This window comes from Tiliqua scincoides, chromosome 4 (genome assembly GCF_035046505.1).
Source record: "Tiliqua scincoides isolate rTilSci1 chromosome 4, rTilSci1.hap2, whole genome shotgun sequence".
NCBI classification, from domain to species: domain Eukaryota; kingdom Metazoa; phylum Chordata; class Lepidosauria; order Squamata; family Scincidae; genus Tiliqua; species Tiliqua scincoides.
The window spans coordinates 172,922,567-172,935,333 of NC_089824.1; the positions used below are offsets into that span (position 1 = coordinate 172,922,567).

General features: G+C 45.6%; 1 protein-coding gene across 1 annotated transcript; it reads left to right on the forward strand.

Annotated features, from left to right (window-relative positions):
• Window positions 1–372: 372 nt before the first annotated feature.
• On the forward strand, window positions 373–12,374 carry LOC136649217 (probable E3 ubiquitin-protein ligase makorin-1). The gene is made up of 8 exons (XM_066625678.1): window positions 373–465; window positions 3,181–3,300; window positions 5,596–5,909; window positions 6,571–6,674; window positions 7,004–7,209; window positions 9,636–9,746; window positions 10,817–10,961; window positions 11,378–12,374. Exons 1-8 carry the CDS (start codon window positions 389–391, stop codon window positions 11,531–11,533), a joined length of 1,233 nt encoding a protein of 410 aa, XP_066481775.1. The 5' UTR covers window positions 373–388; the 3' UTR covers window positions 11,534–12,374.
• The last annotated feature ends 393 nt before the right edge of the window (window positions 12,375–12,767 follow it).

Consider the following 12,767-nt stretch of genomic DNA (forward strand, 5'->3'; position numbering starts at 1 on the left):
CGGGGCTTACTCCCAGGTAGGTGTTGATAGGCTTGCAGCCCAACTCGATGGCTTCTCTGCAGGCACCCTAACCCCACAAGCAGCGCTCGCCTTGTGCTCCATCGACACGCGGAAAGCTACCCCGGAAGCCACGAAGCGAATGTTGTCCGCGGCGCTTCGGTGCCCGGCCGCTTCCCACCTCCGGGCGCCCCACTGCGCCTGGTCACCCCGATCACATGGGGGAAGGAGCGCGTCCCTTTCCCGTCCGAGCAGCCAGTCCATTCGACGGGCTGCGGGGAGGCCGGGTGTGTCCGCCTTGCCCTCTCCAATGGGCTGCCCCGTCCCAAACCACTCCCCTGCCATAAATATTCCGGAGAGGGAGGGAAGCCCAAGTCCGGCTGCTGGCGCGATGGAGCCCTGGCTGTCGGTGGGAGGCAGTGCCCGCAAGGCCGCCAAGGGGCCCGGTTCCAGCAGGGTCCCGTGCAGGTAGGGAGCTGCGGGCAGCGCGGAGCGTCCCCTGGCAGCGTGGCGCCCAGCCCGGCCCCCATGTGCTTCCTAGTGGCCGCATCACAGCAGGGAGCTTCCCCCGCGCGGGGAAAGGGGCTGGCTGGTGAGCCCAGTCCTATGCATGCCTACTCAGAAGTGCATCCCATTAGAGTCAATGGGGCTTGCTCCCAGGACAGGATTGTAGCCTTGGAGCCCAATTCTATGCGTGTCTACTCAGGAGTACATCCCACTATAAACAATGGGGCTTACTCCCGGGTAAGTGTGGATAGGATTGTAGCCTTAGAGCCCAGCCCAGCCCGATGCATGTCTGCTCAGAGTCCCATTATAGTCCATGGCGCTTGCTCCGAGGAAAGTGTGGATAGGATTGTAGCCTGTGCTGCTAAGGTTCTCGCCTGGGCAAGTGGCTCAGTAGCGGTCCCATTTTGGCCCTACCATCGGAGTGAGGATTCCTTCCCGGTCCTTGCAAACTTTGGGTGACCTTGTTTGCACTTGCATCAGAGTCTTGCAGCACCTACGGGCGAGCTGAGGCTGCAATCCTCAAACACCCTTTCCTGGGAGTAAGACCCATTGACCATAATGGGGCTTACTTCTGAGTAGACACGCCTAGGATTGGACTTTGAGTGTGGCGCACCGAGAACTGAGCTTGCTTTGAGGGCGGGCAGGGTCAGTGGGTGCTGAAAAGTTTGGAGGCTCTATGGAACTAACTTTGAGGCTGAGTTGCTTCCCTAGGAGTAAACCCCATATCCATGAGATGGGCTGTAAATCTGGATCCCTTACCCCTTGCTTTAAATTGGATCCATTACCCTATGCTGTAAATCAGGATCCTTTACCCCCTGCTAAGCTACCCCTCGCTTGCAGGAGAGTGCAAACGCGGGGTGACTCCCTGCCACTGGTTCATGTGCAGCGAGGAGTGGCTCTTCTCCCCAGGATGTGGCGTCCATTGTAGCCAGACAAAAACAAGAGTCGCGCACCAGATCACGCCCTCGGAAACACACACACTCACTTCGGAGCATGACCCTCCTCCCTTTTCCGTCTGCAGAAAGGCTGGGAGAAACACAGTCGCTCTTCAGCGAGGCCAGGACGGAGGGGAGGGACGTGGCTGGGTGCGAAGTGACTCAACTTCTTGGTGGAGGCGCAGAGATGAGAAGAGAAGAGAACGCGGAGCAAGGAACTCTCCTCTGCCTGGGGAAGGCGAGCACAAAACGAGCAGCCAGCTTCCGCTTGCAGAAGCGCCTGGCCCCTGGGATAGGCTCCCAGCAGAAGTTTTGAAATGGCAGAGGCGGAACTTGCAGTAGCATCCCCTTCCCCCCCTTCCCCCAAAAAACAGCCAGCACCAAACTTTGTGGCTCCAAGACTTGCCAGTCTCCATGCTAGTTGTCTGTTTAGGGCACAAGGCTGGCTGGTTGACCAGCCAAGTTCCTAGTTCTTACCTTATTCTGGGATGAATTGTTGAAAGTGCTGCTGCAATCCTATCCACAGTTACCTGGGAGTAAGCCCCATTGACTATAATGGGACTGACTTCTGAGTAGACACACATAGGATTGGGCTCTAGGGTTACAATCCTAACCACACTTTCTTGGCAGTAAGCCCCACTGACTATAATAGGACTTCTGAGTAGACAGGCATAGGACTGAGCTCTTGTATGCACAGTGAAGTGAGAAGGGAAGCCCACATTGCATGTGCATTTTCATGTGCTTTAATGATCTCTTGGGAATTGTCCCCAGCTTCAATGGGAACATATTGAAATGATGCTTTTTTCCCCACTTACCTCACAACACTTCCTCCACCTAGCACAGACAAAAGTACTTCCTTGTGTTCTTGACTGTTTTTGTTTTGACAATCTGGGTCCAGCATCTAACTGCCTATTTTTTTCAGGCTTTTCAACTCTACACACAGCAAATACAATCAAGTGGAGTTTTCTGTCCTCTGTGTCTTCTGGACATCCACCAGGGTGTCCAGCCCTTTAACTGTCTTGATTTACAAGGTCCTGCTCCTCCTTCAGGGGGGTATAAGATAGTGGTACATTTAGATGAGAATGCTGCTGACCCTATTCATGTCCCAACTTTTTTCTCCCCCCTCTCCCAGAGCTGCTTGCATGACTTGGCCTTAAACAGAACCTTAAATCCTGCATATCCAGTGGCTTGTCAAAGTCTGTAGTAAAGCTTAAGTAACAAAGTGTAACTTGTGGTAGGGAACATGTATCTTATAGCAGTTCTCTTCCTTACCTGCTTAAAGTTGAAGCAGTTCTTGAAAATGGTTGTGGATTCCTTGCTGAATGCTGTTGATCGGGCTAAAACTAAATCAGAACTATATAGGAATATCTCTAAATGTGGGGGTGTGCTTCAGAAATAATTGTTTATTTTGAACTTTGGAGTGACTTTCACCTGCATTTGGCCATGTGGAGGGAATAGAATTAAGAGCAACTAATATTGGATGATGACGACAGTCCATGAGCAGTGCTAATAAAATATGGCACAGTAGATAATAATTTCAGTGATTTCATGGTATTAATTGCTAAGTCTAATGTAAATAATTTTTCCCCCATTGGAACCCAGTATGTAAAACCCAGCCCAGGATAGGAATGTTCAACTTCCATTCACCGCGCTGATTCTAATAGAACTTGCCATCCAGATACCCCCATCTAGGATGATCATTGGATTCTTATGACAAATTCTGCTTCTACTTTGTTTTCAGAAACTTTGCCCGTGGATCCTGCAGATGGGGTCAGAACTGCAGATTCTCCCATGATAGGAAGTCGACCCAGATCTGCAGGTATTTCCAGAATGGGTTCTGTGGCTATGGTGACCGATGCAGGTAAACATTGCTTTGTATTTAATTGTCCCTATGTCTGTTAGGCACAAGGAACTGTAAACTTTGATAAGCATGATCATTTGTTTCAGATGCATTCGAATTGCATGTTCCATATGTAAAATGTTCTTTTTCAAGAAAGGTGGGATTTTGTGGTGCCTAGCCACAGTCTGGAAAAAGAATTCTATAAGGTGGGAGTCTGACTTGCAGATCATAGTTCCATCCCTGACTGTTCTGATTGTTAGCACCTAGTGGAAGTATTCCCTATGAGGGAAAGTCTTATTCCTCAAGTGGTGGTGTTTGTCTTCAGTTCCACCACCTCTGGTTTAGCTGTAGTATTCGGAATACATGACCTTGTGACTTTTGTTATTCTGTTTTTGTGTCTGAATTACTCTGTGTGTCTGAGATGACTAGCCCTATAACTAGCACAGCTATGGTCATGACCATCATAGCTTAAAGAAAGCTTAGGCTACTTCAAAAAGAGAGAAAAATTGCCCATCTTCTTTGACCATATGTCTATCAATACCTATTACACATAATCAGATGGAATTTCAATGTTCAAAAGCAGCATCTCTCTTTACTACCAGATGTTGAGTGTGAACTGGAGACTAGAAGCATATAATAAAGGTAACAGTAAGCTTGCAGAACAGGTTGGCCTCTGCCCTGATCCAACAAGACAATTTCTATGCTTGGGAACAGGTAGCATTAAGTTGTGTATGTAGTAAACATGCAGATTCACTGGCCAAGTTGAAAACTTTATGCACTGTGTGCTATAGTGCCTTCTGCACAAGACGGAGCATACATGAATGGTGGTGTTGGAAGTGGTGTCTTGGTGATAGGCTGCGCAAAGCAAGGGAAGAATAGATTATGCACTGCAAGCCCAATGACTGACCCAGCATGTGTCTTTCAAATGGGCTCAGTGTTAGTGTCTGGTTGGCTGCTGCTGTTGTGAACTTCTAGCAGAACTCCAAATGAGACCTCTTAACTTCTGAAAACTTTGCAGCAGCCCTGTGTCAGTGTGATTCATTCTCTGCCAGCTGTGCCCCCAACCATATATTGGTGCTGCTTTTTGTACTGCAGTGTAGAGGGTGGCAGGATTTGTATAATTAGAAAGTTCAAAGCACTTCAGGCTTTCATCTCTGGAATCTCTTTACAAGCTGTGCAAGGCTTACATTGACCAACTATGTACCACTGTTGGTGGAGATGAGAGAATGAGGGGCTTCCTGGTGGATGTTTGGCTGATGTAGACTAGTGACTTTGAAGCACTCTTTCCTGGTTGTCATGCCACAGACCTTGGATTTTCTTCTGCTTAGGCTTTGTTTTTTATTACTAGGCTCCTAAAGGATACTGGTGTTTGATGGTGCTGGCAGATTGAACTATACATTGCAAAGTCTCTGGCTCAAACCTTGCCTCTGCCATGAGCTCAATAGGTGGTCATAAGCAAATTAGTCCCTCAGCCTTGGCTCTCCCATTAGCAACATGGGGATAATACTTACCTTGCAGGGCTGTGGTAAGGATTACAACAGGATAATAGATATGAAATGGTTTGCATGCTTAAAAGCATATACAAAAGGCCCACAGGATGTGCGCTGCAGCCTGCAGGGGGGGCGGTGAGTCACGGAAGCTTCCTCAAGATAAGAGAATGCTTGTGACCTTACCTTGGGACTACATTGTGGCTGTATGGGTTCTGAAAGGTTGGATAGGATTGGGCCCAAAATCTTGTTACTACTAGGATCTGATTATCTTTCTAACCTAGTGTGTCTCAACGTTTGTCCTCCACTGTACCACTTCACATAGTCCATCTATTCAACGTACCACCGGAAGTAACTGGTGATTACATCATCACCAGTTGCATCTGGATTCAGAGGCCAGATGCAATGATACTTATACCAGTAAGAGGCTCAGGGTGGATAGAAGGGTTTTTTTGAGCATGGAAAAGCATGCTTTGGAGCTCTGCCCACTTAGCCAAGCCTCTTACAGCTGTTTGTTGTGTTGCATTCCTGGTCTTGCTGCTGGGTGACAGGGTCCCTTGAATACCAGTGGTGGTACCCATACCACTGGTTGAGAAACACTGCTCTAATCCTCTTAAAGTGGATTTTGTACTCAAATGCTGTAGTTCCAGAGGGCAGATGTGGTAGACCACAAATTGCAGCAATTTTGTCTGATAGTTTGAGCAGTGAGTTAATAGAATTGGATGTTTTAATCAGGGAAAGATAAATTGGGATTTTCTGTTAAATAAATTGGGATAAATTTTTGCTTTCTGTGTTGTCAGTGAGACTTCATCTGTGTTCAATTTCTCAGCTACCAGCATATCTCAGAAGCACCAGTCTTGAACAGATGTGTTTCAGAGTCTACCTTCCGAGAAAGTCCATTGTCACTGAACCGTCGAGGCTCGGAGCCCACCATCTTGCCAGATGCTTCAGTAAGGAGCTGGGGAGGAGCCCGGCGTGGCTCTGAACCAGCTGTCTCGAGCATGACACAGCTGCAAATGAACTTTGGAAGCATGAGCATGTCATTTGATGAGGAAGATGAGCATAAGGAGGAAGTCCTTGCTCCTTGGCATCCACCTAACTGGGCCCTCAGCAAAGAATTTGTTCCTCGACAGACCCTTCCAGGTAAGGCCCGGCATGCTTAATGCAGAGAGGCTGGCATTTTGTCAGCTGGATTCTTGACTACATGTCCCAGAGAAGGAAAGTAACTTTGGAGGGAACCAAAGTGCCAACTACCATTCAGGCTGAATAGAAGCATGACAGATTGGCTCCATTTGAGCTATTGTGTCTTGGATTCACAAACTCTTGTTCTTTTGTGGCCCAAGTTAAATGGGCCACATTAAAAGAGCTCTCGGTCTTTTGTGGCCTTAAATGCTTCCACTCCCTTAGTCTGCTTCTCTGGATCTTTGTCATTGTATGAGAGCCTATTAATAATTCTGGATTAAAATGTCTTTGTGTGCTTAGAGTGTGAGGGTCTAAACTTGTCCATATTCTGATGTCGCTTGTGAGGCAGTTCAAGCAACCATTCCCCCTTCTATCAATATTAAGTTTATTTGGGATACCTGAGCAATACCACAGCTGCAAGGGAGTAGCTGTTCTGTGACCGGCTACTGTCCAGCTCAGATATTAAACTTGCCTAATTACATAAATCAGTTATTTAGTGTTAACAATGGAATTGGCCCACATGGTTGGAGGGCTTTTAAGCCTTACCCAAAACACTCTGACATACTGGGGTGAACTTGGTAGCAAAAATGATCTCTTGTTTAGCTGCCTCTCTGTTGGTCAGGTTCCAGATCCAATGAACACAGACCTGATCCTCCATGCCTGGCACTAGAAGGTGGATCCACCAAGGAGCCTCCTTCTGTTTCTCTTGTTCCAGAGGAGTCAACAGTAAGTGGAACATTTTGAAGATCAAGATTATGAGAATTGACAGTGTTAGGAAGTTCAGAAGGATTCTCCTGAGGTCTTAGAATTCTATCCTAAATGGGAGGATAATAGATTTCCCATTTCTATTTTGGTGAAACCTCTGCAAGACAGCAGCAAACTAGGTAGTAAGTAGAATTTCTATTCTGAGCTAAACTCCAGGTGTATTTTGTTGCATGGTACAAATATGGACCTAAAGTTGCCAAAGATGTCTCTCTCTGAAGATCAGAGTAGTTCAGAAGGCAACAAGGAACTTCCTTTGGAAAGGCTAAACAGCCACAATGTTACCCTTTCAGGCAGCTGGTGGTGTGGGAGCGGCAGCTGCTGCTGTGGTAGAAGACTGTGAGGATATGGTATGTGGCATCTGCATGGACAAAATCTCTGAGAAGGCCTTGCCTGAAGAACGTCTCTTTGGTATTCTTCCCAACTGTACCCATGCCTATTGCATTGGCTGCATCCGGAAGTGGCGAAAGAGCCGAGATTTTCAAAATGCAGTAATAAAGTAAGTGCTCTGCAGCAACTGCTTGCTTTGTTTCTGTCTGCGCTGGGTGGGTGTGAGAAATCTCTGTACTACAACAGTCGCGTTTACATGAGCATTCTGGACCCTTTAAGGATATTTTGCCCCGAGCTTTGCATATACTGTACAGTCTGTCTCTAAAGACAATTACATTTTCTGGTTCTGAGCTCCTTGGAAAAAAGGGTGGGATACATTTATGATAAATGAGAGTTAGTTCCCGGGTTCTGTCTGCTATACCCAGTGATCACGAAACCATACACTAGGCGTGGCTGTGTAGCTAATAGAAGCTTTGGAAGACCCATTCTGTTCCTTGGGTATGGGATAGAGCAGTATTTCTCAAACTGTGGGTCACAAGCCCATTTCAGGTGGGTCCCCATTCATCTCAATTTTTCATTTTTAATATATTAAATTTGATGCTACCATGGTATGTGACTGTACTGTACATCTATACTTCTAACAGGCTACTATGTATATGCTTTTAACAATGATAGTCAATGGGGTGTACTTCTGGGTGTGAGTAGGACTGCAGCATAAGATTGTTAAAAATTGTCCTGCTTGATGATGTCACTTCCAGTCATGACATCCTTCCAGTGGATTCTGACATATTGTCACTCTGAAAAGTAGGTCCCAGTGCTAAATGTGTGAGAACTATTGGGATGGTGGGTTGTAATTGCTAAAACTCTGGAACAGAAGCAAACCATCCTTCTGGAGTTATGAGGAGCAGGAAGTAAGGGAGTATAGTCATTTTCAAGGACTTGTGTGATGAGGCAGTTACTAATCTGTGGCAATCCACTTGAGTAGTTGTTTTATTAGATACACTATGTGCAGCCATATCCATTAGTGTTCCTAGATACATCTTGTGCCTATTTGAGAAATGGAATCTTAAGGCCATTACTGTGGTCAGTTACTAATTAACAGATTTTTAAAATGCTGGTTTGTTAAAAAACAATGTCGTGAGCAGCTTGTTTCAAAATATGAAAAGATTTGACAGAAGGAACTTAAGAACATAAGAACAGCCCCACTGGATCAGGTCATAGGCCCTTCTAGTCCAGCTTCCTGTATCTCACAGCGGCCCACCAAATGCCCCAGGGAGCACACCAGATAACAAGAGACCTCATTCTGGTGCCCTCCTTTGCATCTGGCATTCTGACATAGCCCATTTCTAAAATCAGGAGGTTGCACATACACATCATGGCTTGCAACCTGTAATGGATTTTTCCTTCAGAAACTTGTCCAATTCCCCTTTAAAGGCGTCTAGGCCAGATGCCATCACCATATCCTGTGGAAAGGAGTTCCACAGACCAACCGCACGCTGAGTAAAGAAATATTTTCTTTTGTCTGTCCTAACCCTCCCAATGCTCAATTTTAGTGGATGTCCCCTGGTTCTGGTGTTATGTGAGAGTGTAAAGAGCATCTCTCTATCCACTCTGTCCATCCCCTGCACACTCCAGGTGTGGCCTTACCATCGATTTGTACAACGGCATTATAATATTAGCCGTTTTGTTCTCAATACCTTTTCTAATGATCCCAAGCATAGAGTTGGCCTTCTTCACTGCCGCTGCATATTGAGTCGACACTTTCATTGACCTGTCCACCACCACCCCAAGATCTCTCTCCTGATCTGTCACAGACAGCTCAGAACCCATCAGCCTATATGTGAAGTTCTGATTTTTTTGCCCCCCAAAAACTTGATGCATGTGATCAGCCCTACCCAATCACAGTTGCATTGGTTCATGTCCTGAGTAAGCAGATCCACATGGAAGGTGTAATACATCTACAAATTCAGTTCTTCACTTGTTTCATAGCAGTCACTATCTTGTGTAATAAGGTGGGATTATAACAGCTTGATTAAAGAAAATACTGTCTATGAAATTGCTACCCCCTGAAAAGGTCATAAACAAAGACATAACTGTGTGGTAAAACTATAAAAGGATATCTAAATCACAGCTATGTGTGGGTATAATATTGCATGCCTTCTGTGCCAGGCAGGTATACAGCAACTTGTTATGTTGGTAGTAGTCAAAGACCAAAGCAGTAGTCAAATGTGTAACACTCTTACATAGTTTAAGGTGGCTTTTCATATGACACCATTCATACATACAGGGCTGGTTGAAGCAATTGGGCTGCCTGAGGCTGCCCTCCACACTACTGCTGCCAGGAGCACCCCCCACAACCTGCAGACCCCTTAATTTACTCCCTCTTCCACCAAACTCTTTAAACAAAGTGGAAAATGCAGCACATGTTCCAGGAGTCCACCCAGAGGGGTTAAGGTGAAGAGACCAGATTACTGAATTCTGGCCCCCCTGCCTTCTCGCCTTGCTCCTTCCTATGTTCAGCCCCTTCAAAATCACATGTTCAGTTGCAGGGTCAAATGAGTTGTGAACTTTGTCTTATGTGTTCTTGTCCCATAGGGGCTGCCCTGAGTGCAGAGTCACTTCAAGTTACTATATCCCCAATAAATATTGGGTCTCTGATACAGAGGAGAAACAAAAGCTGATTGAGACTTTCAAGGCACGGACTGGGTAAGTAAACAATTCTTCAGCAGGTGTCCTCTGACGTGCAGAAGGCTTTCACGCTGTTATTAAAGCAGTACCCTATGCTGAAAATGAATTGCGTGCATCTGAATTAGACTGGTTCCAAGCTCTCCATTAGGATCTCTTTATCCCTTGCATCTCCCTATCCAGGTTAGAGGATCTTTAGGTGTGGCTCATCTGGAAAGGTCATCCTATCTAGCACCTATGTTATTTAGAACAGTGGTATTCACTGAGACTTCCCATTTGAGCTTAGCTTGGAGGAAGGCTCATGTTTTCCAATCTTTTCCTAAGACTAGATTTCCAGCCTTGGAGGTAGCCAATGATAGGTGCCAAACCCCAAATCCAGATGCATGTTAAAAGGGTAAAATAGGGGGAGGGCTGCATGCTTGTTTTGGAGAGCAGAGCTGATGGCCCAATATAGTCCACCCCTCTGGTGATAGAGGACATCCTTCTTCTTTCTCCCGTGTATGTGGATTTCTTCAGCATTTCTTTGATGTTTTTGTCTTGCCTCCAATCACAAGTATTTTCCTTGTGTTATACTTTGCCTATTTTTTCATTTCTAATTCTGCCTGTTTAAGAAAAGAGCCAAGAGCTGTTTGCCAACTTGCTCTAGGTTAGATTTCTTGAGCTACTATTCCAAGTGCTCTGTGTGTGAAAAGAGAGCAAATGGTACAGTTGGCTCCCTTTTCTCTCTTCAAACAATGTGCTCCAATGCTGAGAAAATACCTTGGTTAACTAGCCAGCCCTAACCTGGGCCATCAATTCTTCCTCTGATAGCAGTGGATCTACCCCTCCCCCCATGAGGTCAGGCTGAGACACTGCAACAGCAGACAGGTTGGTTTGGTCCAACATGTTTTGGTCTCCTCTTGCACAACCAGAGGGTGAATGAGAAAGTGACATGCAGGAAGTTGCTAACATCTTCACTGCACCTTCTAATGCTTTTGAAATTTTATAGATCTAAAACTAAATAAGCTTTTGCCAGAAGACTTGGGGACTGACTTCTGAAGAAACGACCACAAGCGTCTACTCTGCTGTAACCAATTTTTTCTTGTCTGTAGCAAAATCAGATGCAAATTCTTTGTCAGAAGCAATGGTCATTGCCCCTTTAAATCAGAGTGCATCTATCGTCATGAGCTTCCTGGAGGCCAGGTTCCTACTGCTAGGCCAAGGCAGAGACCAGACCGGCGAAGGCAGAGACCTGTTGTAAGTAAAATTGTGCTGACAATGCTCAAGAAGGCAAACTACTTAAACCAGTTGCTGAGTAGTCAGTTCCCAGGGCAGGAACAGGACATTCTGCTGGTCAAAGATTCTGTCCAGCAGGATTGCAGGCATTTTTGCAAAGGCCTGCAGCATTGAAATGCACATTGTTTCATGGGGATTCCCTAAAATGTTGCCTTTCCAAGCAATCAGGATAGTTCTAGTTTTTCTATTTGTAACACATTATTTTGTCACCAGCTGGATGATTCTCATTTTTCAGCAGTTGTAAATGAGGAGGCCCAGGTAATCCTGTTATCTGGTCTATATATGATTTATTTACCTGGTTGAAAAAAAAAAGGTTTGTGCTGAGATGTGGTAGTTCAACTTGGTGTGATTTGCCTTTTTGTTTTTCAATATTGCAGGTCTACAACTTATCTCCATCTGAGAGCTCGGATGAAGATGAGGATGATGACGACGATGACATGTACTTTGTCCAGTGGGCTCTTACCTTTGCGCTTTTGCATGAGGACTTTGACTATTCAAACTTTCTTCTCTGGGATACAAGTGATTCTGACTAGATGACCTACTCATCCGAGACTATATAGCTGGTTCTGGGAACAATCTTAATGACATGTGAAGCTGTGGCTTGAGGAGGCCAGGGATGGGGAGGAAAGATGTCTGGCTCATAATCGGCTTAATGGCTCTTAGTTGTCTGGCAGGTCTTGTAATTTTTGGCTGGAAACCAGAAGCTAGGAGAACATAAGTGCTAGAACCCATTCCATGTTGGGGAAGGCCTCCTGATTCACAAGGCAAGAGAAGGCCATCACCACTTGACATTTTTACACCTCGTTAATCACACTGCCATTTTTTCTACCTTTTGCTTGCCTCTGTCTTCACATCTCCTCTCCTTGCCCTTACATGGATGCCAGGTTCAGATGTAATGCTAAACAGTTATTAAAGCCTGGTTTAGCCCTGCACCTGGCCAGTTTTTTGCATCTTGCATATCCCAGAACAGAGTCTCAGCTGCCTCTTCTAGGAGAGGTGCCAGGTTTTATGGTGCTCAGATGGTGTACTTTGGAGAGGCTGAGTGTTGTGATATCTTCATGCTGCTATTTCATTTCCTCAGGAAGTCAGGTTTGCTGAGCAGTGCTATTAGCTACAGCAGGCGGCACCTGCATCTTGCTGTTGTATAGCAGTGCTGTTGGGTGTCTATAGTAGGCTTTAGGGAGGGGGAAAATGGGATAGGTCTATACTAAATCTTGAATTTTTATTGATGCAGTGATGCAGTTTAGTACTAGAGGATTATTAGTGAAAGTTGATAGACCCTAGTCCCTGGGATCTGGGATCCACAAGCCCCCCATGTGTATTTTTAACTCAAGAAGCTTCTGGAGAACATAAAATAAACTGAAATTTAAAAATGTGGCTATATAAGGTGTCCTGTTCTTGTTAATGACCTGTTTTGAACTTGTATGATGCAATACAACAATCATCTCCCATAGCTGTGTGGACAGGCAAATATGCTGAAAGTGGGAATCTTTTTTTTTTATGCTTTAGTGTTATGCTTTGCAGTACCTTCTACCTACCCCCTGGACTGAAATGTACCTCTCCATCCTTGTTGATGGACAAGGCTGGCTGCAGACCATAGAGTGGCCGTGGCAGGTAGTTAGAATCTTGCCATTTCCCAGAGAAGGTATTGAGAAGTGTTAAGTTGTGGCATGACTGGAGTGGGGCTTGGCTTGTAGGGTCCTAGGAAGCAGACTGTTTAAGTAAATGGAACTTATGCATAATATAAAAAGGAAGCACTTGTACCTT